The 25,991-nt window shown below is 39.4% G+C and overlaps 1 protein-coding gene and 1 long non-coding RNA gene across 4 annotated transcripts in view; one reads left to right on the forward strand and one right to left on the reverse strand.

Annotated features, from left to right (window-relative positions):
* LOC138991494 (uncharacterized) overlaps window positions 1–14,538 on the reverse strand; it is a 237,689-nt gene extending 223,151 nt beyond the window's left edge. Inside the window, exons 1-2 of one of the 2 annotated variants that reach the window (XR_011467462.1) lie at window positions 14,347–14,538; window positions 13,805–13,947 (exon numbers count right to left, since the gene is read on the reverse strand). This is a non-coding gene — a long non-coding RNA (uncharacterized lncRNA). The remainder of the gene's footprint in view (window positions 1–13,804; window positions 13,948–14,346) is intronic. The other variant, XR_011467463.1, reaches the window with a different exon arrangement.
* Window position 14,539: 1 nt separating this feature from the next.
* Window positions 14,540–25,991, forward strand: part of FAT4 (FAT atypical cadherin 4) — a 193,450-nt gene continuing 181,998 nt past the window's right edge. For both annotated transcript variants that reach the window (XM_070386498.1, XM_070386497.1), the window contains exon 1: window positions 14,540–21,161. In XM_070386498.1, the coding sequence (XP_070242599.1) occupies window positions 15,987–21,161 (5,175 nt within the window). In that variant the 5' untranslated portion in view covers window positions 14,540–15,986. The remainder of the gene's footprint in view (window positions 21,162–25,991) is intronic.

The raw sequence follows: 25,991 nt of genomic DNA on the forward strand, positions 1-25,991 counted from the left end.
CTGGCGAAACCATACAAAGCATTTGAACTGAAAAGTAGTTCATTTTTCTATGCTTTGCTGGTTTATTTGTGTTTCCTGTTTCCTTTGTCTTGTTATACATTCATGTGTAGGGTGGAAAGGAAGGGGTTAATGTGTTCTGCCACTCTGAAATTACTACCCACAACTGAAATCACAGCTTAGTTTCTCTTAAAACACATGTTTGCCATTTTTAATCACAGACTCAGTGATTAAGAATGGAATGAAAAAGAGACATGACTAAGGAGCAATTCAAATAAACACAGAATTAAGATGTTGTGATATGTTTATAAAGACTAGAGACATCTGGAATATTCCAGCTAAATAGTACAGATAATGCACTCTTTCTTTTAATAAGGGCTCTGAGTACCATAAAATATCAAATGCGTAAGTACTACTGAGATCCTCTGTTATTTTTCCTTTGTCCTCTAGTATACACCAAGTTCTAAGGTTTTTTTTTTTTCCAATTATATTGTGCTCATTACTTCTGACATTTTAGACTTTAATCTTCTTCATTAAGGAGAACCTATACTGTGTTCAAACAGTCTCATGTTAATCAAATCTCCATGAATTATGTTTGTCGTATGTGTCTATTCACTTAGAACACTCTATTCAAAAGAAAGATACGTGATGTTAAATAGGAGGTAATAGTCTAATTCCAATCATAGAATTTCTCCTTCATTTTAAAGAGAAATGGAAGTGGAATGATTTTTATAATTTGTGATTGTGTCAGTCAACATCGAGTTACAGGGACTATTAGACAGTATAGCTGTTTCAGGAAGAACATTCAGGGAGTTAGATGCTCTCAGATTTGTAGCAGGCATGGTGATAGAAACAGAAGTGCCCCACCATGAGCACCATGGATTCTGCCACAATCAGCAAGGTGGAAAACAGGAGTCCACCACTAGAATAATTAACTTCACCAACACCAACAAGTAACTGAGATCCAGCGGTTAGAAATTGTGGTAACTGCAAATGATGCAACTATTACTTCTCTATACATATGGATTGGACACCGGCACACCAGTGTGGACCTTCATTCAAAGCTGTGCTGGCTGGCAGAAAACAGGCTCAAGTAGAATGAAGATGGCCTCTGCCCATGTTTACCTAACAGACTCCAAGTGGTTGCATTTAAACAGAGGACCATTGTATGAACAACCATGGCTGAGAGGCTGTCTGAAGAAAAGCCTCTAGAAGTGCATACTACAGGTAGACTGGAAGGTTTGAATGGAAGATGAATGTCAAGCCACAGCATGCACCTTAGTGTTTTGATTTTTTTTTTTTTTTGCTGTTCAATATCCTCTTCTGAGCCTCCTGGAATTATCTGTGAGTACCACCCTTTACCACATTTTAGAAAACATTGTTTTAAACTGTACCATTCGAACCACTTATTACTGCTTTTTAAGATTATAAATGTATTTTTAATTTTAGGCATCCTATCGGGGATGAAATTGGGCAGACATTTGCTGAATGCTATCTGAATTTCAGACATCATGCTACCTTTAGAGAAAAGAAAATGTTTTATTGTCCCTGCTCTGGTGGCATTGTGCTATTTGATATAATTAGGATAAAGAAGTATTTAATAGAAGGAAGAGCAGAAAGAGGAAACTAGAATTAAAGTTTCATCAATAATTATTTTAGTCTCTGGATAAAGGACAGAATTACAAAGTTAAAACAAAGGTAGGTGTTTATACAGGAAAATAAATTGATTTAGTAACAATAGCAGCAACAATTGAAAAATAGATTTGAGACCCAAACTGATTAAATTGACAACAAATAATAATTGCTTAAAAAATGAAAACAAATAGCTAATTTATGAATATAATAGAAATATATGATAGAAGAAGACATCTTTTAACCCCCTGTAAATAAACCAGGATTTAAGACATATTATATTCAAATGTATTTCTTTGTTTTTCTGGGAGGACAACTCTGATATACTTTGGTTTCAATTACAAACTGATAGATTTTTTCTGGAAGGCAACTTGGCAATAAGTAAAAAGGGTCCTTAAAAGTTTAAATTTTTTAAAAAATTTCTGCAATTTGATTAACTATGCAGAAGCTATGTCTGTTTGATTCACCACTGTCTCACCTCTGTAGCTTTTAAAGTACCTGATACACAGTTTTCAATAAATTTTGTTTTGATAAGTGGATAATAATTATCAAAGCATGAATTTAATAGCAAATTAACCTGAAAAAATCCTGAAGGTCAACATTGAAGGAAAAATTAATAACTTTTGGCCTATTCATATTATATATATTATTCATCCAATAAAAATTTATGTACAATTATTATAATGGCAAGGGAATATGCTCATTTGGCAATAACACAAAGGTGTCTTATAGTAGTCTGTATTTCATCATCTCAAATAAAGGTAAAACACAGAATAAGATAACATGTTAGCTGTGAGTGAAGATTATTTGTTTCATTAGAATCAACACTTCTGGTAAGATTCTCCTAATTCTCCATACCCATAGTATAGATGGAAGTTATAGCTTAAATTGTCCTGTATTTTCAATGTTTTCATATGTTCAAAGTCTAGTAAAACTACACTGTATATCATACCATTTTATTTGACACTTCTCTAAGACATTTATCTATACATATTAGAGGTATCTATTTCCTTAATTCTCTTTATATTCCAGCATGAAATTCAACATCAGGTTCATTTTTATGTTAACGAAACCATTAACTATTACCCATATTTATATATTTTTAGTTTGAGATAAACAGTATACCTATACCTAATAAAAATTAAAATATAACCAATCCATGATATATTATACATTTCAACAAAAAAGTAGATTGTCACAAACAGTTGTTTGAGCAGTTTCTCCAAATTATGGTACGTAATTACTAGTTTGTGGCAAATGCCACAATATTCAGAAACCTAGTCTCACATTTAGTATAAGCAATTTCCATTCCAGTGGGTTTGCTCACATACTCACATGTACTATATTATGAAGGATTCTAAAGCTAACCCTTCATTTGGTTTCTCTCATAAGTGTGATATTACAGAATATGATTTTGGTTTCCATCATGTAGTTTCAGATTTATTTACATACACTTGTGGTTCCATAATCTTTGGAAATTGAACACCGTCCAGAAAAAAAAATAGGTAAACATATATATTATATATTATTTGTATGTATATGTATATATATATTATAAAAAAGAGATATGGAAAATGAAAGGAAAAAGCTAAGTATCAATAATAAGGGCCAGAAAATTTTTATAAAGACTAGAAAGAATGAATGTTTAGGGAAAAAATAGCTTTTGCTTCTACTCTATGTTGCCTTGAGGCTATTATTGCCTGCTTCCCTGCAGAAATTGGTAGCAGCAGCCAAGACATCAGTGTTCTCATGAAGTAAGTACACTCTGAAGAGTTGCCCTTAGGTATTGAATATCCTGTCTTACTCTTACTCTAAGACTGTAGATTACAATTTAGGGAGATTGTCACTTCCCAATTATACTATACCTCAAAGTTTTAAATTTAAGATCACAAAAGGTCAGAAGGTAAGAAAAGCAGTTTTTGTAAAACATACAGAAATCTTGAATCATATTGAAAATACTGACTTTATATACATGTACCTATATAGGTGAAAAAAAAAAAAAGATTACAAATGGGAATGATCAGCAATGGTCATCTGATAGAGATTTCAGTACCAAGCTTATCTCCTATGCACTAAAACAGTGGTCAGCAAATGACAGCCTGAAGGCCAAATTGAGCCTAGTTCCTGTTTTTGTAAATAAATTTTTATTGGAACACAATCATCCCTAATAATTTCCGCATTATCTATAGCTGCTATCACATTATAGGGAAAGTTTAAATGGTGTGACAGAGACTGTCTGACTTTCAAAACCTAAAGTATTTACAATTTTCTCTTTTATAGAAAAAAATTGCCAAACCCGACTTTAAACTCACAGACTGAGGTCTGGCCTTTGATCACTCCTCAGCACAGATAGGGGCTTCCTTGATGGCTCAGCAGTAAAGAATATGCCCCTAGGTTGGGAATATCCCTTAGAGAAGGAAATGGCAACCACTCCAGTATTCCATGGGGTTGCAAAGACTCAGACACAGCTTTGCAAGCAAGTAAAGAGCAGCACAGATAGATAATCAATGCACAGATATTGTCAATATAAAAGAATTAAAATTCACTTTAAAATGAATGAAGTATAATTATTTGGTTAGTATGAAAAAAATTGAGTAGAATACTAGAGAGGGTAGCCATTCTCTTCTCCAGGGTATCTTCATGACCCAAGAATCAAATCATGGCATTAATGTAAAGGCAGATTCTTTACCTTCTGAACTACCAGGAAAGCCCAATATAAAGAGTACAAAAGAGTAAACAGTGATATATTGAATATACCTGAATATCAAATTCGTTAAGTTGGAACATCAGATAGAGAAATTTTCTAGAAAACCTCAAGAAAAGCTAAAGAGACCTGACTTATGGGTAAGTATCAAATAGTAAAATTTCCCAAAGGAGGAAAAACAAAAGGTAAAAGGAAACTATTTGAAGAAATAAGGTAAATAGACTTCCTATTCTGGTAATATGCTAGGCTATTATTTACCACTCAAAACCACTAAAATTACTAAATTTTAAAATAGTTTCTTAAAAGATCAAAGAGCTAACATGATATGATAGTCAGGAATTACCATTCTAGTCTAGATGAGAACCCATAGAGGAAAATCCAACACTGAAGTAGCTTTGGCCCTAAGGATATTTGCCAAATTTAACTAATATGGTTTTGACTTTTAAGCTGTCAGAGGATGTGGGCTTTAATAGGGAACTTTTCTTATTAAAGCTGGAGCTCCTAAGTCCAATGTTAAGATAATTAGTTATCTTCATAACCAGATATACCTAGTCACCTTGCCTTCTCCAAAAAAACTGAAAATAAAATTGTCTTGGCAATTATTAGACTGAAGTATGGAGAAGTTGAAGGCATAAGGCAGCACTCAAAATCACATTACTGAAAGTCGCTCAGTTGTGTCCGACTCTGTGACCCCATGGACTATACAGTGAATGGAATTCTCCAGGCCAGAATACTGAAGTGGGTAGCCTTTCCCTTCTCCAGGGGATCTTTCTAACCCAGGAGTCAAACCCAGGTCTCCCACATTGCAGGCAGATTCTTTGCCAGCTGAGGAAAGTAAAGGAAAGGAAAGGAAAGTTGCTCAGTCATGTCCAACTCTTAGCGACCCCATGAAGTGTAGCTTACCAGGCTCCTCCGTCCATGGGATTTTCCAGGCAAGAATACTGGAGTGGGTTGCCACTTCCTTCTCTAGGAGATCTTCCCAACCCAGGGTTTGAACCTGGATCTCCCTTATTGTAGGCAGATGCTTTATTGTCTGAGCCACCAGGGAAGTCCCCAAGAATATTGGGGTGGGTGGTAGCCTATCCCTTCTCCAGTAGATCTTCCCAACCCAGGAATTGAACCAGGGCCTCCTGCATTGCAGGCAGATTCTTTACCAACTGAGCTATCAGGGAAGCCCCCACATTACTGAAGAGGTACAGGAAAAAAAAAAAACCCTCAAGTTGTAAATTCACTATATTTAATTGTTCTAAGATTCTACTTTTTTGGGTCCTATTTTAACATTTAGTAGTTAGGATGTATATCATATCGGAAAAAAGCCTGGTAGCAATTGTGACTTAACTATTATTGACTACACATGAACATCAAACAAGCAGTTTTAGTATGTTAGAAAAAGTCAGAAGCAAAATGGAATACTTTTTCAATAAATGCTATACATCTTTGAGCTAGATTTTCAGTGTGAAAAGGATCTGAGAGTGCCTTGTTCAATTTATTTTGCTTATACTTTCCTTTTTATACATAGAGAAGAATGACATGACAACAAGCTAAATGAGTATATGCTGTCTTTACATAAAAGTCCAAAGTGATGAGAACATATTTTTTTTTTATGGTTTACTTGGCAGCATTACTTAGTGATTCATAAAAATGTTGCTCTTCTGTTGTTGGCATCTTAGCTTCAAAGAAAACAGTAGTTGTTGCAGACTAATAGTAACCCACAAGCACCTAATGGAAGTATAATCAGCTCTTCTTTATGGGAGCACACCAATCCTAAGCTTCAAGGAATAGCACAAAGAATTTACCAATTAAAATGATCAGTTTATTTTCAAATGTAACTAATCACACGAGGAAACAATTTACTATGAGCTAAAACTAGCAATAAAAATGAAAAGCATAAACATGATTAAATATGTCTGATACGGGAATCTTCAGATACCTATCTAAATAACACCAAAATCTATGTTTAACATGTTCCAAGGAAGGAAAAACAAGCTTGAAAATATCTGACGGGGATAGTGGTGGTTTAGTCACTAAGTCGTGTCTGACTCTTGTGACCCCATGGACTGTAGCCTGCCAGGCTCCTCTGTCCATGGGGATTCTTCAGGCAAGAATACTGAAGTGGGTTGCCATTTCCTTCTCCAGGTCTGCAGGGGATAGCTAACTTCAAAATACATCAAGATGTTAAGGTGTAAGAATTCTGTAATTAAACTGATAGTAAGTAGATGAGTTTAAAAGTAGGTTAGACATAGGGAAGATCCCCTTGAGAACAGCATGGCAACCCACTTCAGTATTCTTGCATGGAGAATCCCCATGGACAGAGGAGTCTGGTGGGTCACAGTCCATAGGGTCACATAGAGTCAGACACAACTGAAGCAACTTAGCAGACACAGCTAAAGACAGAATTAGTAACTAGAAAACAATTCAGAAAAAGATATTCAAAATTAAGCATGGAGAAAATAAAAGAGAAGATATTAAGTTGATATTGAGATTTACAAGATATCATGTGAAGTTCTAATGTGTCTCTAAGTATAGTTCCAGGAGGAAGAACAAGGAGAACAAAACCAAGAGTAAGACCTGCAAAAACAAATATAAAGGCTGCCACTTTTCAGAAATAATGAAAGTATGATTTGCATTATGAAGACTTCAATTTCCAACTACGATTAAAAAACATTTTACACCTACATATAAATAAAAATCAAAACTGCAAAACATAAAAAAGAGCCATTTCAAGGAGAATCAATGAAAAAAATCAAAAATTACCTTGAACGAAAAATTAAGAAAAATAGGAATTAGATTGACAGTAAAATGGAGTCCAACTTCTGTATAATTAAATTGTGCTGATAAATTTAATGATGATTCTGAAAAAATTCATGTGAATTAAAATATCAATGTGTAATATTAGAAATACCCTAATTTATTTCTTTAAATATCTTTTTTCATATTTGCACTAGTATGGCATGTGACAAAAAATTTATGTCTAAATGACTCTAATTAATTTTGAATTTATAAATTTATCTTTTAAGAAAAAGTATTTCAAGAACAGGGGCACTATTAAGGGTTTCTACCAATAGCTTCCCATTCCAAAACGAAATTCTAAAAAACATATTGCAGACAAAATACAGGAGATCCAGGATAGGATGTTTGTGACAGAAGAAATATTGAAATGCAACAAACTGCGTTACATTATTGCTTTTTAAAAAATAAAAATGTTATGCAAGATTAAAATTTAAATAAAAGAATTAAAAAACAATACCAAATTAAGATGTAAGTTGAGAAGTAAACCAATGTATATTTAAAACGTATTGTTGAAGAACTCTCCTTTTTTGTAAGGTATTGAATTATTTTAGACTTTGAGAAGAATAATTTTGTAATTTCTTGAAGTAAAAGGAAAATAGCTAAAACAGAGCATATATCACTCAAAGTAGTAGCAGAAAGTGAAAAAAATACCTAATTAATTAAAAACAGGTAAGAAGCATAGAGATAAACAAAAGATAAAACTAGAGGAAAATAGCAAAACACAAAGTTAGATAGCAGATTTAAACAGAATTTAAGTATAAATATTAAGTGTGAATAAATTTTTAAAAAAGTGAATGCATTTTCAAATTTAATTCTGGGTCCAAAAGACTTTTAAAACATTAGGGTACAGATAATAGAAGGTGAAAGGATGGGAAAAAAATAAAATCTGTCATGATAGTAACAAAGAATGCTGGTTACCTGTACTTGTATCAGACTAAAGCAGACTTTAAGGAAAAGTACATTATTTGGGATAAAGAAAATCAAATCTTAATTAGGAAATGTTTAATTCATGATGAATATATAAATTATATATATGTGTGCATTTACAAATATAAAATGTACAACATGAAGAATAAATAAAATATAAAATATATATTAAAATGTCTTAACATGCAAAACAAGAATAGCTACATAACTACAAGGATATTTAAATTTGCAGTCACAAATGCAGATTTAACATGCCTCCATGCCACTTTTAGGATCAATACATGAAGCTAACAGAAAGTCAGTAATGATATATAAGATCTGAATAGCATAGTTAACAAACAATTTCATGGATGTGGACAGAACATTGAATCCAAGAACTGCAGAGTTCACATTCTTTTCTGAGTGTAATCAACTTATTTGAAGTCTTGATATAGGATGAGATCACCAAGAGACAGAGGTTAGAGAACAGATGGTGATGGTGACTATTTGTCCCATGAACCCTAGAGTGCTTGCTACACAGTAAAACATCTAAGACTGAAAAGATGAGGCAGGATGGCATCGAGGAAGGGAAATGAGTAAAGTTAATCAAGGAGAAGGACATGATCAACTGAGATTCTGATAAGAAAAATTTCATTGGATTGCTTTGGGTAAGACTGATTGAAGTGGGTTAACACAAGCTGGAATCAAGATTGCCGGGAGAAATACCAATAGCCTCAGATATGCAGATGACACCACCCTTATGGCAGAAAGTGAAGAGGAACTGAAAAGCCTCTTGATGAAAGTGAGAGAGGAGAGTGAAAAAGTTGGCTTAAAGCTCAACATTCAGAAAACGAAGATCATGGCATCCAGTCCTACCACTTCATGGGAAATAGATGAGGAAACAGTGGAAACAGTGTCAGACTTTATTTTTCTGGGCTCCAAAATCACTGCAGATAGTGACTGCAGCCATGAAATTAAAAGACGCTTACTCCTTGGAAGGAAAGTTATGACCAACCTAGATAGCATATTCAAAAGCAGAGACATTACTTTGCCAACAAAGGTCCGTCTAGTTAAGGCTATGGTTTTTCCTGTGGTCATATATGGATGTGAGAGTTGGACTGTGAAGAAGGCTGAGCGCCAAAGAATTGATGCTTTTGAACTGTAGTGTTGCAGAAGACTCTTGAGAGTCCCTTGGACTGCAAGGAGATCCTACCAGTCCATTCTGAAGGAGATCAGCCCTGGGATTTCTTTGGAAGGAAGGATGCTAAAGCTGAAACTCCAGTACTTTGGCCACCTCATGTGAAGAGTTGACTCATTGGAAAAGACTCTGATACTGGGAGGGATTGTGGGCAGGAGGAGAAGGGGACAACAGAGGATGAGATGGCTGGATGGCATCACTGACTGGATGGACGTGAGTCTGAGTGAACTCTGGGAGTTGTTGATGGACAGGGAGGCCTGGCGTGCTGCTATTCATGGGGTTGCAAAGAGTCGGACATGACTGAGCAACTGAACTGAACTGAAGATAAGAGAGGAAAGAAACTGTAGACTTCTTTTTATCACAGGTACTTTTGCTTTGTTTTGTTTTTTGAGACTTAACACTTTATTTTGGAATTTGTCTAAAAACGATTGTGGGACACCCACATACTACATTCTTAGACATGCATAGTTACTGTTTCGTTTGGAATATGTTCAGCAAATTTGCAATTAAAAAATGGTTTACAGTCAACTTTTAAAAAGGAGGAGATGCAAAGAGTGGGAAGCAGAAATAGATAGAAATCACTTAAAAATTAAAATTGAGCACTTTTCATTGCTATCATATATTCCTTCACATGAGTATTCCTTGTCCTTTAAATGGTAGGATTCCTTGAAGATGGCAGGTACTTTCCCTTCCTATCACAGATAGTTTGAATATAACACAATGAATAAATACCAACAAAGGGATATAGATTTTGGGTACCAGGGAAGGTGGTGAAAGGCAGTAGGGTTGCTGAAGGAGAGGGCTCTTTATTACTCTATACATATTTATAAATATATATATTAATAAATAATCTTGTGCTACAGAGGAAACTATAAAATAAATTTACTAAAAATTTAAGTGCATAAAAATGAAATCATTGCATGTAGCATTTTATAATTAATATTTTGTGGAGTACAGCTAGTACAGTACTTCGAGGGAAATTTATAGCAATATATTTATCAGGAAATAAGAAACTTTAAAATACTGAGTTAAACATTTAGCAGAAGAAGTTGGAAAGCAAAAGAGTCAGATATAAGAGTAAGAAAAATAAAATAAATAAGGACAAAAATCCTACCCCACTTGTGTCAATGATACCAAGAGACAATCTGCCACTAAGCAAAAAGTACAGTCTACTAACTTCAGATATCTAACCCTTGCTAAAAGTTTGCCATCTCTGAACTTCATGCTTCCCAATTCTAGGATCAATTCACATCTTGCTCCAAAATACTGTATCCTACAAACTTAATTCTCTCTTGTTTAACAATCAGCAATTCATTTCCGATATGTGATAAAGGCATCTTCCATTCCCCACTATGCTATGCTATGCTAAGTCGCTTCAGTCGTGGCCGACTCTGTGCGACCCCATAGACGGCAGCCCACCAGGCTCTCCCGTCCCTGGGGTTCTCCAGGCAAGAACGCTGGAGTGGGTTGCCATTTCCTTCTCCAATGCATGAAAGTGAAAAGTGAAAATGAAGTCGCTCATTCGCGTCTGACCCTCAGCGACCTCATGGACTGCAGCCCACCAGGCTCCCCCGTCCCTGGGATTCTCTCCCCAAAATATTCACTGCCTTTTGGGGACAAATTGCAAGGATGTTCACTGCAGATTAATCTGTGATGTCAGGGAGTTGAAGGCAAACTGGATGTCTATAACCATGTAAGTAGACAGGTTAAGAGAAATGGATACATATGTTACTGTAAAACCGCAGAAGTCAGAAACAATCTAGCAGTACACTTACAACATGTATAAACCTTAAAAATAGCACTTGGTGAAAAAGATAAAAAACAGGATGAGACACATACACCATATAACCCAAATGATTTATCTCAGTCAAAAATACAGTACAACAAAATAATACATATTTTGCAAAAACATAAAACCAAAAAGTACACATTCCACTTATTAGAATGTTTGCCTCTTGGAGTCCTGTAACAGAAGTGAAGAATGCTAAGGAGAGAAAAGAGTAAGGTAGAATAAGGTAAGGTGAGCAAAATATAGTAAAGTGTAAAGTGAAGGATGGGAGGGGAAGGATGGGAGGGGAGAGAAAGGAGGGGAATGGAGATAAGGGAAGAGAAGGGCAGGAATTGGAAAGGAAGAGAAAAGAGGAAAGGAGAGGAGGAGAAAGGAGAGGGAAAGGAAGTGGAAGAGAAAATAGGGAGAGAAGGGAGAGGAAAAGAAGAAGAGAGAAGGGAAGAAAGAAGGTATGGAAGAGGAGAAGAGAGGAAAGAAGAGGGCAGAAAAGGAAGGAGCAGAGGGAGAATCCTTTTCTGTGACAATGTTCCCAATGAATTATATACCTAAGCTTCTTCACCTAGGGTCTAAAACATGAAAAAAAGTGATTTCAGACCTTTAATAAAGTAATGATGGTAACTGTGTACACATTAGGATAATAGATTGTCACAAAATCTTTTTATTTTTTACTGTATGCTTTAAAATTCTAGCTCCTTTCAAGTCTGGACACAAAAAATAAAATTTTTCCCCACAGTCTATTAAAACTGATGAATGTCTTCTCTTTTAGAAGCATATAATTTCAAGTTTTTTGAAAGCTTTCAAAAAGTAATCCCTTTCTTAAAATAGATAAGCTTTCAATGGAAAAACAAAAATAAAATTTGCTTTTTTCACCCATACAGTTTACAATACATCTTTATTTCATTTTGTTGTGGGCATCCTTACTTATATATATAATGAGTAATGAAAAGTAAGGATGCCCACAACAAAATGAATATATATTTATATATTTATATTTATTTATTATTTATATATATAATATATATATTTTATATGTATATATATATATACACACTACAACTTCTGAAATCCAAAGAAGAAAAATTAAATATAAGGAAAGCTTCATTGTTTGTCTTTTATTAAAACCATTCTCTGAACCATACATTAAATTACACACCTATGTGTAATAGATTGCAATTTTATGTGTAGGTTTTATCTATAAATGAAGATGTTACTTTAGTTATCATGGAAGGTTTCCATTTATTTATACAAACATGTCATTGTCCAAATCATTTTTTATATTCTTTCAGAATTGTTCAAAAAAATGATTTTACATCTTGAATATATATACATTTTTTGTATTACTTAGCTTTGTCATATCTTGAATTTTTTAATTAAAAATATATATATTACACTTCCTCCTATTCCACAAAATGAATGTTAACCCATGACCGCCAAACTAAATTCACTCATAAATGATGCAGATTTAATATTAATGTTCTTGAGACTAAATATGAAGATTATCCCACAGGCTCTCCAAACAAACAGGAAAACAGAAAAAAGTATACCTGATCTCCGAGAAGAACTAAATGCTCTCTTTCTACTCTTTCCTACCCAAATGATTGAACTGTTACGCATTAGTAAACAATAACAAACAAAAACCCTAATATTCTCAAAATCACATATCATAGCCATGGTTTGTGAAAATTTCTGGTTTCACTTTGTAAATATACAAATCTTTGTGGGTTAAATTACATCAAAATAAAATCCAAAATTTATTGGCAGAAACATGAGTTTTGAGAAAACACTTTTAAATATCTCTTTTAAAAGAATAACTTTCAATGCTTTTACAATTTTCATGGGCTGAAAATACAAAAATGATGAAATACTTTCTTGTCCTTTTCCAATTCACTCATCATATATACTGTGTATATATGTATATTGGTATATATGGTATAGAAAACCGCGGAAGTAAATGTTCTAAACAAAGGAATTGTTGATAATGTTTTTTACCATTCAGATTTACATATATCAATTTTGGGTTATAGGCTGTCTGGATGAGAGGACCTGGATTTGCTGTCTGCCTTATTGGTTAAAAAAATTTTTTTTTACCTAAGTAAAGAAAGGCACTAGGAGATCCCCAAAGATCTTTTTTCTCTGCAACTATCCCTAGGCAAGAAGGAGGAATTCGCCTTGTAACCAGATCCTTCTAGTCTCTGCCTTTAGTTTTAAACAAGAAACCAGACGACTAAAGATGTAAGACTGAAAGAAAACAGCAGAGGGCAGTATTTACTCATGGCTAAATCATCTCCCAGCTCAGAAATTTTAAATTTGGAGGGGGTCACTGTGGATGAAATGTATGACTTACGCCCTATATTTGCATTACTTGGCTTAAATTCTTATTTTCTAAGCGGTTTTCCTTAAAGGGGAAATAATACTGACCTGAATCCTATTCACCTCCCCCCCCCACCTTTGAAATGCTGCATGATACCGAAAAATCAGCCACAGTATATAGCAGGGGAGTTAATCTGAGTGCCTCGAGTGGCACGTGGATAATTTTAAAATTTAAATTTCATTCTATTCATTTCAATTTTTCTCATATCTACCTATCCCCCAGACAAAAATTAAACCAAAACAGAAAGAAACCATTTCGTCAGGATTTCTTTGGCTAGAAAATGGCTAGAGGGCAATACTCCCAACAAAGATCAAAATTCCAAACTTTGGGAAAGGAAACAAAACAGGAGTTCCTCCGGCTTTTCCTATAGGAAATCCAAAGTGCAGTTGGTGCCCAGGCCTTGGTGCCCCTACTCACCTGGAGGTAGGGGAGGGGCGAATGGAGACAGGTTTAGGGTTAGACCTGGACCGCAGTTGGCTCGCTCTGTAGACAGAGAAGGAATAGGGAAGGTTCGGTTTGGATGCTGTTGGATCTTATTGTACAGCAGCTCCCTTCCTTCCCTTCGAAAGGGAAAGGGCAGGAAACGGTTAAAGCAAATCTGCGCTTTGCATTCCCAGACAGGCTTTGCTTAATCCTTCCTCCCGCTCTAACAGACCCTCACCCCCTGCCTTTCTTTTATTTCTCTCGACCCCCTTACCCTTGAGTTATTACTAGCATAACAACCTAACGGTCTTCCCCTAGACCCGGTCCCTAAAGTTATTTATCTGCAAACCTGACCCCACCCCCATCTATTCGGCAGCAGCTTTTTGCTGTTATTGCTCAGATGCCGGCCAAGATTTGACCAAAAAGAAAAAAAAGAAAGAAAGAAAGAAAAAGAGGGGAGGGAATCACCCCCCTAGCCCTCACCCTCCCTTTCTTAGCGCCTCCTACTCGCCGGTCTCCCACACCCGACCGCCTACCGTCCTCCGGGAGGCTGGAGTGATTAGCATCCGGAGAAGCCAGTCGGAGGCCGAAAAAGTCGGAGCGCGCTGGCTGTAGGAGTGCCAGGCGGGGCCGCTTCAGCTCGGGTCCAATGGGGCTGGGGCGAGGGAGGGGCGGTAGGTGACAGCACCGGGAGCCAGGGGGAGTCCGGCTGAACTAAAGTGCGGGGATCAATGAGTGGCGAGCAAAGTTTCTGAGTCCTGCTCAGCTCGCGGTCTTCCCTCCCCCTCTGTTTGTGTTTCGGCGGCGCGGTGTGTGTGTGTGTGTGTGCGCGCGCGCGCGTGTGCGGCGGGGAAGGGGCGGGGAGAGTGAGAGGGACCAGCCGGAGGTTGAGAGGGGCTCGCGGAGCTCCAGCTCCACAGCGGTGCTGCAACCTTCAGCCCGGGCAGGCGAGAGGGAGAGCGCTGACAGCCGCCGTCCGGAGCTGCTGGAGGCGCCGCCACAGTCCAGCGCCGACTTCCCCGCCTCCACCGTCAACAGTGCAGAAGAAAAGGGGGACCGATCGCCACCACCCTACCCCGCCCCAAACAAAAAGCCTTGTGGATTACAAAGTGAAACTGACACGGGACAATAAAACCAAAGGGCAAGAGGTCAGGGGCGAGGCGCACTAGAGTGGGCTTCTGACTGGGACTGCCGGAGGAGTCCCCTGGCATGGTGAGGGGAGGGGACGCGGGGACAGCGCGCTGCTCCTGCCCGACGCCGGCGAGGCCGAGAAGAAAGGGGGACCTGCGCTTGATTTGGATGTACAAATAATGGGTCGGCAGGCGTCCCGGCAGAGGTAAAAAAAAAAAAAAAAAAATGCTGAGGAGCGCTGGATTTTGCCTGTGCCCGCCTAAGGGCTGGAAACGGCAGCAGGGGCGGCGGCAGCTCCTCCTGGAGGAGAAGGGACGGAGCTGAGCGCTCCAGAGCGCCCCGCGAGCGTTTGGAATGCAGTTTGCTGGCTGCCCGAGCTTAGACGCCGCCGCCTGGGCCTCCGCGCCACTTCTGCAGCCCTGCTGAAGGGCTTTGCAGCCTTGTTCTTGAGGAGAGGGGAACTCGAGGAAACTCCTTGTCTCCAGCTTTTGGAAAAGGAATTCGATAATCCTCGGTTCCCCATCGTCCCCTCCCCAGTGCGCAGTTGTTCTCTCCACACCGCTGCGGAAGTTTGTCCTTCCTTCCTCAGTTTCTTCGCCTTGGGTAAGTTTTAAAGTTTCTGAAGATAATAGTTTGAGGTAATTCTTCCTATACCTTAAATACAGGCAACTTCTTCCAACTCCTATCCACCCCCGGCGAAAACGCTCAGACTCTCCGGATTCGAAAATAAAGTGAAGGGGGAAATATAGGAGACTGGAGAAACTGCTCTGGGAACTCGTCCACAAGCAGGAGTAAGTGCCCGAGGAATGCCCTGCCGCTTTTCCTCAAGGCATCTCTTCCCTCACTAAGCGTCCAAATGGCTACCTGGAGGCTTTTGCTCGTGCGAATTGCTTCTTCTGGACTGGAAGTTCTTTGAAATAGCAGAGCTCTCAGAGCCATCGGCTGCATGTCTGCTGGTGCTACTTGATCCCTGTCATTATCACTTTTTTTTTTTTGGCCTCACCTCTTCCTTCTCTTTATCACTCCGTTCCAGGGAGCCAAGACCATGGACTTGGCAGCAGACAGGGCTCCTGGCCGCCCGTGGCTCCCGCTGCCCACTTTAACATTACTTCAGCTCCTTCGTGTCTTTTGGCTGCTGTCACTGCTCCCGGGGCCCGCCCGGGTCAGCGGGGCGGAGCAGCGCCAGGTATTTCAGGTGCTGGAGGAGCAACCTCCCGGCACACTGGTGGGTACCATCCAGACGCGCCCAGGCTTCACCTACAGGCTCAGCGAAAGCCACGCCCTGTTTGCTATAAACAGTAGCACCGGGGCCCTGTACACCACTGCGACCATCGACCGCGAGAGCCTGCCCAGCGACGTGATCAACCTGGTGGTTCTTTCCAGCTCACCCACCTACCCCACCGAAGTGCGGGTGTTGGTTCGGGACCTCAATGACAACGCCCCGGTCTTCCCAGAACCCTCGATTGTGGTCAGTTTCAAGGAGGACAGTAGCAGCGGGCGGCAAGTCATCTTGGATACCGCCACCGACTCGGACATCGGCTCCAATGGCGTTGACCACCGGTCCTATCGCATCATCCAGGGCAACGAGGCGGGTCGCTTCCGCCTGGATATCACCCTGAACCCGAGCGGCGAGGGCGCGTTCCTGCACCTGGTGTCCAAGGGCGGGCTGGACCGCGAGGTCACACCGCAGTACCAGCTGTTGGTGGAAGTGGAGGACAAGGGCGAGCCCAAGCGGCGGGGCTACCTTCAGGTAAACGTGACTGTGCAGGACATTAATGACAACCCCCCGGTTTTTGGCAGTTCCCACTACCAGGCGGGGGTGCCTGAGGACGCCGCGGTGGGCTCCAGCGTCCTCCAGGTGGCGGCGGCGGACGCGGACGAGGGCACCAACGCGGATATCCGCTATCGGCTTCAGGACGAGGGGACCCCCTTCCAAATGGACCCCGAAACGGGGCTCATCACGGTGCGGGAGCCCTTGGACTTCGAGGCCCGGCGCCAGTACTCGCTTACGGTGCAGGCTATGGACCGAGGCGTTCCTTCCCTCACGGGGCGTGCCGAGGCGCTGATTCAGCTGCTGGACGTCAACGACAATGACCCCGTGGTAAAATTCCGCTACTTCCCTGCCACCTCGCGCTACGCCTCGGTAGATGAGAATGCTCAAGTGGGCACGGTGGTGGCTCTGCTCACCGTGACGGACGCAGACTCCCCAGCGGCCAACGGGAACATCTCCGTGCAGATCCTTGGGGGCAACGAGCAGCGCCACTTTGAGGTGCAGAGCAGCAAAGTGCCGAACCTGAGTCTCATCAAAGTTGCCAGCGCCCTAGACCGGGAGCGCATCCCTTCTTACAACCTGACAGTTTCTGTCTCAGATAACTACGGGGCGCCCCCTGGCGCAGCGGTTCAGGCGCGCTCTTCCGTGGCGAGTTTGGTGATTTTCGTCAATGACATCAATGACCACCCTCCTGTGTTTGCACAGCAAGTGTACAGAGTGAACCTGAGCGAGGAGGCGCCCCCGGGAAGCTATGTGAGTGGAGTGTCCGCCACTGACGGCGATTCTGGTCTCAATGCTAACCTGCGTTACAGCATCGTCTCTGGTAATGGACTGGGTTGGTTCCACATCAGTGAACACAGTGGTCTAGTGACCACGGGGCTTGCTGGGGGCTTGGACCGTGAACTTGCTTCCCAGATTGTACTGAATATCAGTGCTCGGGACCAGGGGGTTCACCCCAAGGTTTCCTATGCCCAGCTTGTTGTGACTCTCTTGGATGTGAATGATGAGAAGCCAGTGTTTAGCCAGCCAGAAGGATATAATGTGTCTGTCGTTGAGAATGCGCCTACCGGGACTGAACTACTGGTGTTTGGGGCAACCGATGGGGACCTGGGTGACAATGGGACAGTGCGATTCTCCCTACAGGAAGCTGAGACCGACCAGAGGTCCTTTCGCCTGGATCCTGTGTCTGGGAGGTTGAGTACTATCTCTTCCTTGGACAGGGAGGAACAAGCTTTCTACTCCCTGTTGGTTCTGGCCACAGATCTGGGGTCACCTCCCCAGTCATCAATGGTTCGCATAAATGTGAGCCTCCTGGATATTAACGACAACAGCCCTGTGTTTTACCCAGTCCAATATTTTGCTCATATTCAGGAGAATGAGCCTGGAGGTAGCTACATCACCACGGTGTCTGCCACTGACCCAGACTTGGGTCTCAATGGAACCATCAAATATAGTATATCAGCTGGGGACAGGTCTCGGTTTCAGGTCAATGCTCAGAGTGGGGTTATTTCTACAAGAATGGCCCTAGACAGAGAAGAAAAAACTGCTTACCAGTTGCAAATAGTGGCTACTGATGGTGGCAATTTGCAGTCTCCCAACCAGGCGATAGTAACCATCACTGTGTTGGACACTCAAGACAACCCGCCTGTATTCAGCCAGGCTGCCTACAGCTTCGTGGTCTTTGAGAATGTGGCCCTGGGATATCATGTGGGTAGTGTGTCCGCATCCACCATGGATCTCAATTCCAACATCAGTTATCTCATTACTACCGGGGATCAGAAAGGTATGTTTGCTATCAACCAGGTTACTGGGCAGCTTACCACAGCAAGTGTGATTGACAGAGAAGAGCAATCCTTTTATCAGCTGAAAGTAGTAGCCAGTGGGGGCACAGTGACTGGAGACTCTATGGTTAACATAACAGTTAAGGATTTGAATGACAACTCTCCCCATTTCCTTCAGGCAGTAGAGAGTGTGAATGTGGTGGAAAATTGGCAGGCAGGTCACAGCATTTTCCAAGCCAAAGCTGTGGACCCCGATGAAGGTGTCAATGGCATGGTACTCTATAGCCTGAAGCAAAACCCCAAGAATCTCTTTACTATCAATGAAAGGAATGGTAATATTAGTCTGCTTGGACCCCTGGATGTTCATGCTGGTTCCTACCAGATAGAGATCTTAGCATCTGATATGGGTGTTCCCCAGCTCTCCTCTAGTTTCATCTTAACAGTTTATGTCCATGATGTAAATGACAACCCACCAGTGTTTGACCAGCTTTCTTATGAGGTCACCCTTTCTGAGTCAGAACCTGTGAATTCTCGATTCTTTAAAGTGCAAGCTTTTGATAAGGATTCGGGAGCAAATGGTGAAATTGCGTACAGCATTGCTGAAGGCAATACCGGGGATGCTTTCGGCATTTTCCCAGATGGTCAATTGTATATAAAAAGTGAACTGGACCGTGAACTTCAAGACAGATATGTTTTACTAGTTGTTGCTTCTGACAGAGCGGTGGAACCCCTTAGTGCTACTGTGAATGTTACTGTAATTTTAGAAGATGTAAATGATAACAGACCTCTTTTTAACAGTACCAATTACACATTTTACTTTGAAGAAGAACAGAGACCTGGGTCGTTTGTGGGCAAAGTAAGTGCTATAGATAAAGACTTTGGGCCAAATGGAGAAGTAAGGTATTCTTTTGAAATGGTGCAGCCAGATTTTGAGTTGCATGCAATTAGTGGGGAAATTACAAATACCCATCAGTTTGACAGGGAGTCTCTTATGAGGAGGAGGGGGACTGCGGTGTTTAGCTTTACAGTCATCGCAACAGATCAGGGGCTCCCTCAGCCTCTTAAGGATCAGGCCACGGTACATGTTTACATGAAGGATATAAATGATAATGCTCCCAAATTTTTAAAAGACTTTTACCAAGCTACAATATCAGAGTCAGCAGCCAACCTGACACAGGTTTTAAGAGTATCTGCCTCAGATGTTGATGAAGGTAGTAACGGACTTATTCACTATTCTGTAATAAAAGGAAATGAAGAAAGACAGTTTGCTATAGACAGCACCTCTGGTCAGGTGACACTGATTGGCAGGTTAGACTATGAAGCCACACCTGCCTATTCCCTTGTAATTCAAGCAGTGGATTCAGGAGCAGTCTCCCTCAATTCGACCTGTACCTTAAATATTGATATTTTAGATGAAAATGACAATACCCCTTCTTTCCCTAAATCAACACTATTCGTTGATGTTTTGGAAAACATGAGAATCGGTGAACTCGTGTCCTCTGTTACTGCAACTGATTCAGATTCAGGTGACAATGCTGACTTACATTATAGTATCACTGGGACTAACAACCATGGAACTTTCAGCATTAGCCCAAACACTGGGAGTATTTTTCTTGCCAAAAAATTGGACTTTGAAACACAGTCTTTGTACAAATTAAATATAACAGCAAAAGACCAAGGAAGGCCTCCACGTTCATCTACAATGTCGGTGGTTATACACGTGAGAGACTTCAATGACAATCCTCCTACCTTCCCTCCGGGGGATATTTTCAAGTCTATTGTTGAGAACATCCCCATTGGAACATCTGTCATTTCTGTGACTGCACATGACCCCGATGCAGACATTAATGGGCAACTCTCCTATACAATCATCCAGCAGATGCCACGGGGCAACCACTTTGGCATAGATGAAGTCAAAGGCACTATTTATACTAATGCTGAGATAGATCGGGAATTTGCTAATCTCTTTGAGTTAACCGTTAAAGCCAATGATCAAGCTGTGCCTATAGAAACTAGACGATATGCTTTGAAAAACGTGACTATTTTGGTTACAGACCTCAATGACAATGTTCCAATGTTTATATCACAAAATGCCCTGGCGGCAGACCCTTCGGCTGTGATTGGTTCTGTTCTGACCACAATCATGGCTGCTGACCCAGATGAAGGGGCGAATGGAGAGGTGGAGTATGAGATCGTCAATGGTGACACAGACACCTTCATTGTGGATCGCTATAGTGGGGACCTGAGAGTGGCTTCAGCGCTGGTGCCTTCTCAGCTGATCTATAATCTCATAGTTTCAGCAACAGACCTTGGCCCTGAAAGGAGGAAATCAACCACTGAATTGACCGTCATTCTGCAGGGCCTTGATGGACCTGTTTTTACACAACCCAAATATATAACCATTTTGAAGGAAGGAGAACCCATTGGCACCAATGTGATATCAATAGAAGCAGCTAGCCCTAGAGGATCCGAAGCCCCAGTGGAGTATTATATTGTCTCAGTCCGTTGCGAGGAAAAAACTGTTGGACGGCTCTTTACTATTGGACGACGGAGTGGCATCATTCAGACTGCAGCCATCCTGGACCGGGAGCAAGGAGCATGTCTTTACCTGGTGGATGTCTATGCCATAGAAAAGTCAACTGCCTTTCCCAGAACACAGAGAGCAGAGGTAATGATTTTGTCATTGCTTATGAATCATTTGTTGATTTTTTTTTTTTTTTGTGGAAAGATCATTCTCTTTCTATTTGCTTTCTATAATGATTTACCTTTATTGTTGAATTGTTCATTTTACTGACAGGACCATATAAAAATGTTCTATCTTACAGACTAACAAGAAATACTGACAGGTTAGCTTTCAACCTGATCCGAACCAAAGTATGTATTTTGTCTCATACTATCTTATGTGTAAAGCTAAGGAGAATTCTTTAGCGATTTCAGAAGTTCAGGAAAAAATCCATTTATTCAAGTTAAATTACACCTCACAGTTAAGGAGGTCTACCAGAGGATGAGGAATTTCAGACTTGAGAAATCTCTGTTCCACAATGAAGAACTTTGGTAGAAATCAGCAATGTAGCATGGCTTTCTAGGGGGAGTGGCAATGGATTGACGGTTTACATCAGGACAGTATTAACTTTCACCTCCTCAGCAGTCTTGGCAGTTTCTTTATAGACAGTGACTAATTTTAATGTGCTGAGCCAAATTTGGGGAGATTCCTGATTTCATCTGCCTTCACATTTAAGGCACTGTCTTCTGACTCAACATAATCCTTTCACTTCTCTCTTGAACTAAAGCATGTAATGTGCTGTGAATGATCAGAGATTAGAAGCTGTTTCTTGAGACAATACCATATTGTTCAATGCCATGGTATAAGTACAAGTTGTTCTGTCTGCTGATAGGTTAGACACTAATGTTTCATAGCATAAGCCAAAAAATTTCAAGCTTGGCCTTTCCCGGGGTATATTTTTGACTATTACTACCTCAGTGTATCATTGATTTGCTTTTTTAATTGAACTGCTTCCAATGTTGTTTTGACCATCAACTAGAAATGATACAGTTATACCCTGGATGGCTCATTTGCTGGTTCCTAAGTTCTCTCTCCCCTTCAGTATATCCCTTCAAAGATATTCTGGTGTCACTCAGCCAAAAACACAAAATATCAAATGTGGTTTGTGATAGTTGGCAGGAACCCAGACACAACATGCTAGTGAATTTGAGGCTCATGTGTTTGTTTTCTTGCTTTCTTTTCTTTTTTATAGCGGTGAGGGTTTTCTTCATTTAAAATGTTCATTTATTATTATTATCTTTTTGAATCCCATGTGATTTTTTTTTCAAAATAGCTAGTTGTGGCTCTTCTATTGATGAAGCAGTATATTCATGGCCTAGAGGATATTGGATATATAATTAGAGATATAATTTCCATAGAGACATAATTCTTAGAGATATCATTCTAAGTGAAATTCACTTTTATCTTGTACACACAGCCCTGAAGAAACTTCTACCCATATGTCCTCTTTTACCTAATTAGGTTTTCAATGATCTGAGATAGGTCTTACATACTGAGTTATTTGGTTTAACTCAGGCTATGATTTACATGTAATTTTATTTTGATTTGGGGTTATTCCTCTGCTAAACCCACTTCCTGGCTCTATTTTCCTTCTCTGGAATTATTTCTTAGATGAAGAGATTTAATTAGTTTAAAAATGGAAATACTTATTAAAGACAGGCAATTAAGTCATTCTAGGCTTTAGAAAAAAATTTTAAACTATTACACAGATTATGTTATTGGTTGTTGTTTGGTTAAAGTGTTTACCTTTGCTTGGCAATAAGAATAAATGTCCATTGTTATCATTAGAAGATTTATTTAGTCTTACTATTTACCCATTAGATATGCAAAAATTGACTTGGCTTAAACTTATTAAATAGTGCTGTCTCTTCATTAGACATGAGGAGTAAAAGTAATAATTATAAATCATTTTGTTAATAATAGGAGGTAATATGTCTGTTATATTTTAACCTCAAATAACACCAATATGAAAACTTATTCATATTTGCTATAACCTGTTTAAAGATCTGGAGAGAATTCACCATGATGACTTTTTTAATGAGAAAAAATTGTTTGTCAGGGTATCTCCTGTGAACTAAAGTGCTGAAATTGTAAACCAAGTTTCAGTTCCCAAGTTCCAACCACTCCTAAAATGAAAAGCAAATGTGTTTCTCCAAGAATATTGAAAGCAGTAGTTGGGAGCTAGAATTTCATATTATTATTGGTTGTATCTTTCAATTGTATACAATAAAGTTCTTTTTTCCTTCTGCTCAAACAATTAATTTACCATGATTCTGCAAAAAGAAGCTATAAATTACGTAGGGTTGTCAGAGGTGATTTTTCAATTGTTCGTTTCCAAGTGCAAACTCTGCTCCAATGCATTTTTAACAATTTATTCCTGTACATTGATAGGAGTCTGGGTTGCTTACTCAGGTTTCTGGCTAGAGTCATGGCTGATCACATTCCATGGACGGAGGGTCAGTGGTAAAAGAGAAATGATTTAATCTGCATTCTTTTTTAAGCTCTGACACTTGTGTGGAGTGGGAGGGGTCCTGGGGATTTGGCTCCAGTACTGCTCCTTTCGGAGACTGTCCAGTTGTACACCTTCACCTCCCCTACCTATCATGGCTAAAACTTTGGTATATATAAGAGTGTCTTTAAAGGATGGCTTTGTGTTGCAGACACAAGGTTTATTATCCTTTCATTTCGTCTTTGTATTCTCAGAAGAGTCTTGATTATGTTAGAATAGCTCATATACATTTTGTACCTGTTTTCTACCTTCAACAACAAAAAATAGAGATGTAGCACATCCACAGGCATTTCTTTTTTAACATGTGTTTTATGGGAACATGCAATTTAGGAACTGGGTTGGACTTTTGAAGGTCAGAGGCTTTGTCTCATTGGTCTTTATGATCTCCTAGTATAATATTTCCTTGATAATAATAATATCTCCTAGAGTCTGGTATAAACTCTTTGCGACCCCATGGACTGTAGCCTATCAGGCTCCTCCATCCATGGGGTTTTCCAGGCAAGAGTGCTGGAGTGGATTGCCATTTCCTTCTCTAGGGGATCTTCCCGACCCAGGAATCAAACCCGGGTCTCCCGCATTGCAGGCAGATGCTTTACCATCTGAGCCACCAGGGAAGCCCAGTATAATATTTCCTTGAAAATAATATTATCACCTAGAGTCTGGTATATTACCTGATGTATAGAAGGTGCTCACTACATGTTTGCTTTATGAGATGGTAGAAGAGCTAAGGCTGGTACATGTGTTCTTGTGTCTCAGGAATAATCAACAGAGAGAAGCAGGGGGAATGGAGGGGGCTATTAGTAAGTTTGATCTTATCATTAATTGAACTAGGGACATAAAGACATACCAGTTATCTCTGTTCTACAAATGAACTGAGAATTGTCAGAAAGCTCAAAGAGGAAAGAAGAATTGAGGTGGGTGGTCTCACATGGAGCTTAGCGTTTAAATCGAAGGAAATCCTATATATACTTCCAGGTTGCAGTTCTCAAATTGGTTGGCCTCAGGACCCCAAAGAGCTTTGGCTTGGGTGTGTCTTATCTATTGATAGTTCATGTTATGAACATTAAAATTGAGAAAATTTTAAAATATTTATTAATTTCTTGAAAAATTACAGTAACCATATAATATATATTTATTATTAAAATAACTTAATTTTGTCAACCCTAAGAACTAACAAAAAAGACACATTATTTTATGTTTTCACAAATCCCTTTAATATTCGGATTAAGAGAAGACAGCTGGATTCTCAAATCTCATTTTGTCTATTGTAATATGTTGTTCTGGTTAAAATATATGAAAATAATCTATCTTCCCTCAGACAAAGCTGGATAAGAGAGAGATATTTTGATATCCTTTTCAGATAACAGTTTCTTTTGATACTATACCAGAATTTCACAAGTGGCTATTTCTTAAAATTTACTTGCAATAAGGAATCTGAAACCCTACCCTTGAATTTTTCATGCTTTGTTGCATGAAGATATTGATCTACCTTGCTTTATGAACGGAAATTTTACCTATGTATGACTTAGAAACATCAGGTACTGGTCATTTGGAAAATATTGGTATAACTGATAAGGATCTTATCAAAAGAGCCTTTACATATATTGACTCACAACCTCATGGTAATGGTTCAGAGTTTTCCAAATTTGAATTTTCACTTGAAAGCTCAAATTTTATCATTAATAACATATATTGTTAGTTGTTTCCTGAAGTATCAGGCTCCCTTTGTTCATTATCAAGCAAACAAAAAATGTCTGCCATTTTTTTTAAAAAAGCATGGTTTCTCTATGAGTTGTTTTTTTCAAGGAAAAATTGTATTCCAAAAATAAAGCACTAGTTCAGCTTACAACTCAATCCATCACACACATGCTTTTCTTTGAGACCACTGTACATAGGAACAGATTAATGGCTCTTTGTTCATGCTTCACTGTTTGTGTCTTTTCAAATATTGAAAAGACATTGGGATTTAAGGGTTGAGATTTAATAAAATTAATAATTTACTGTTTCTTCAAGGAAAAGTCTTCAGTTTTTAAGTGAAACTGGCATTTTATTTTCACTGTGACTAGTAAGTGAATAATATAATTACACCTGGAATACTTTGGAGCTACTGCTTGGCTTTGTGCTAAGGTAGCAGCAGTTTTACCAGCTATCAGTTTTGCACCTCTAGCGTAAATGTCAACACAGTGAAACGGCAAACACTGCTTTGTATTATTATGAATACAGTTTTGATTTCCCAGGTGTCTTTAATGGTCTCTGGTATGCCTAGGGCACCATATTCTGTAGTGAGAGAACCATTGGTCTAAGTACTGACATTTTTGCAATTCAGTAAAAATAGTAAGACAACTAGAAATAGTCTATTAAAAGTGTGCTTAGAATATTAAGTGAACAAATTATGGTTTTTTAAAGATTAGAAATGAATTTTAGCA

This window comes from Bos mutus, chromosome 17, assembly GCF_027580195.1.
Source record: "Bos mutus isolate GX-2022 chromosome 17, NWIPB_WYAK_1.1, whole genome shotgun sequence".
Classification (NCBI taxonomy): Eukaryota; Metazoa; Chordata; class Mammalia; order Artiodactyla; family Bovidae; genus Bos; species Bos mutus.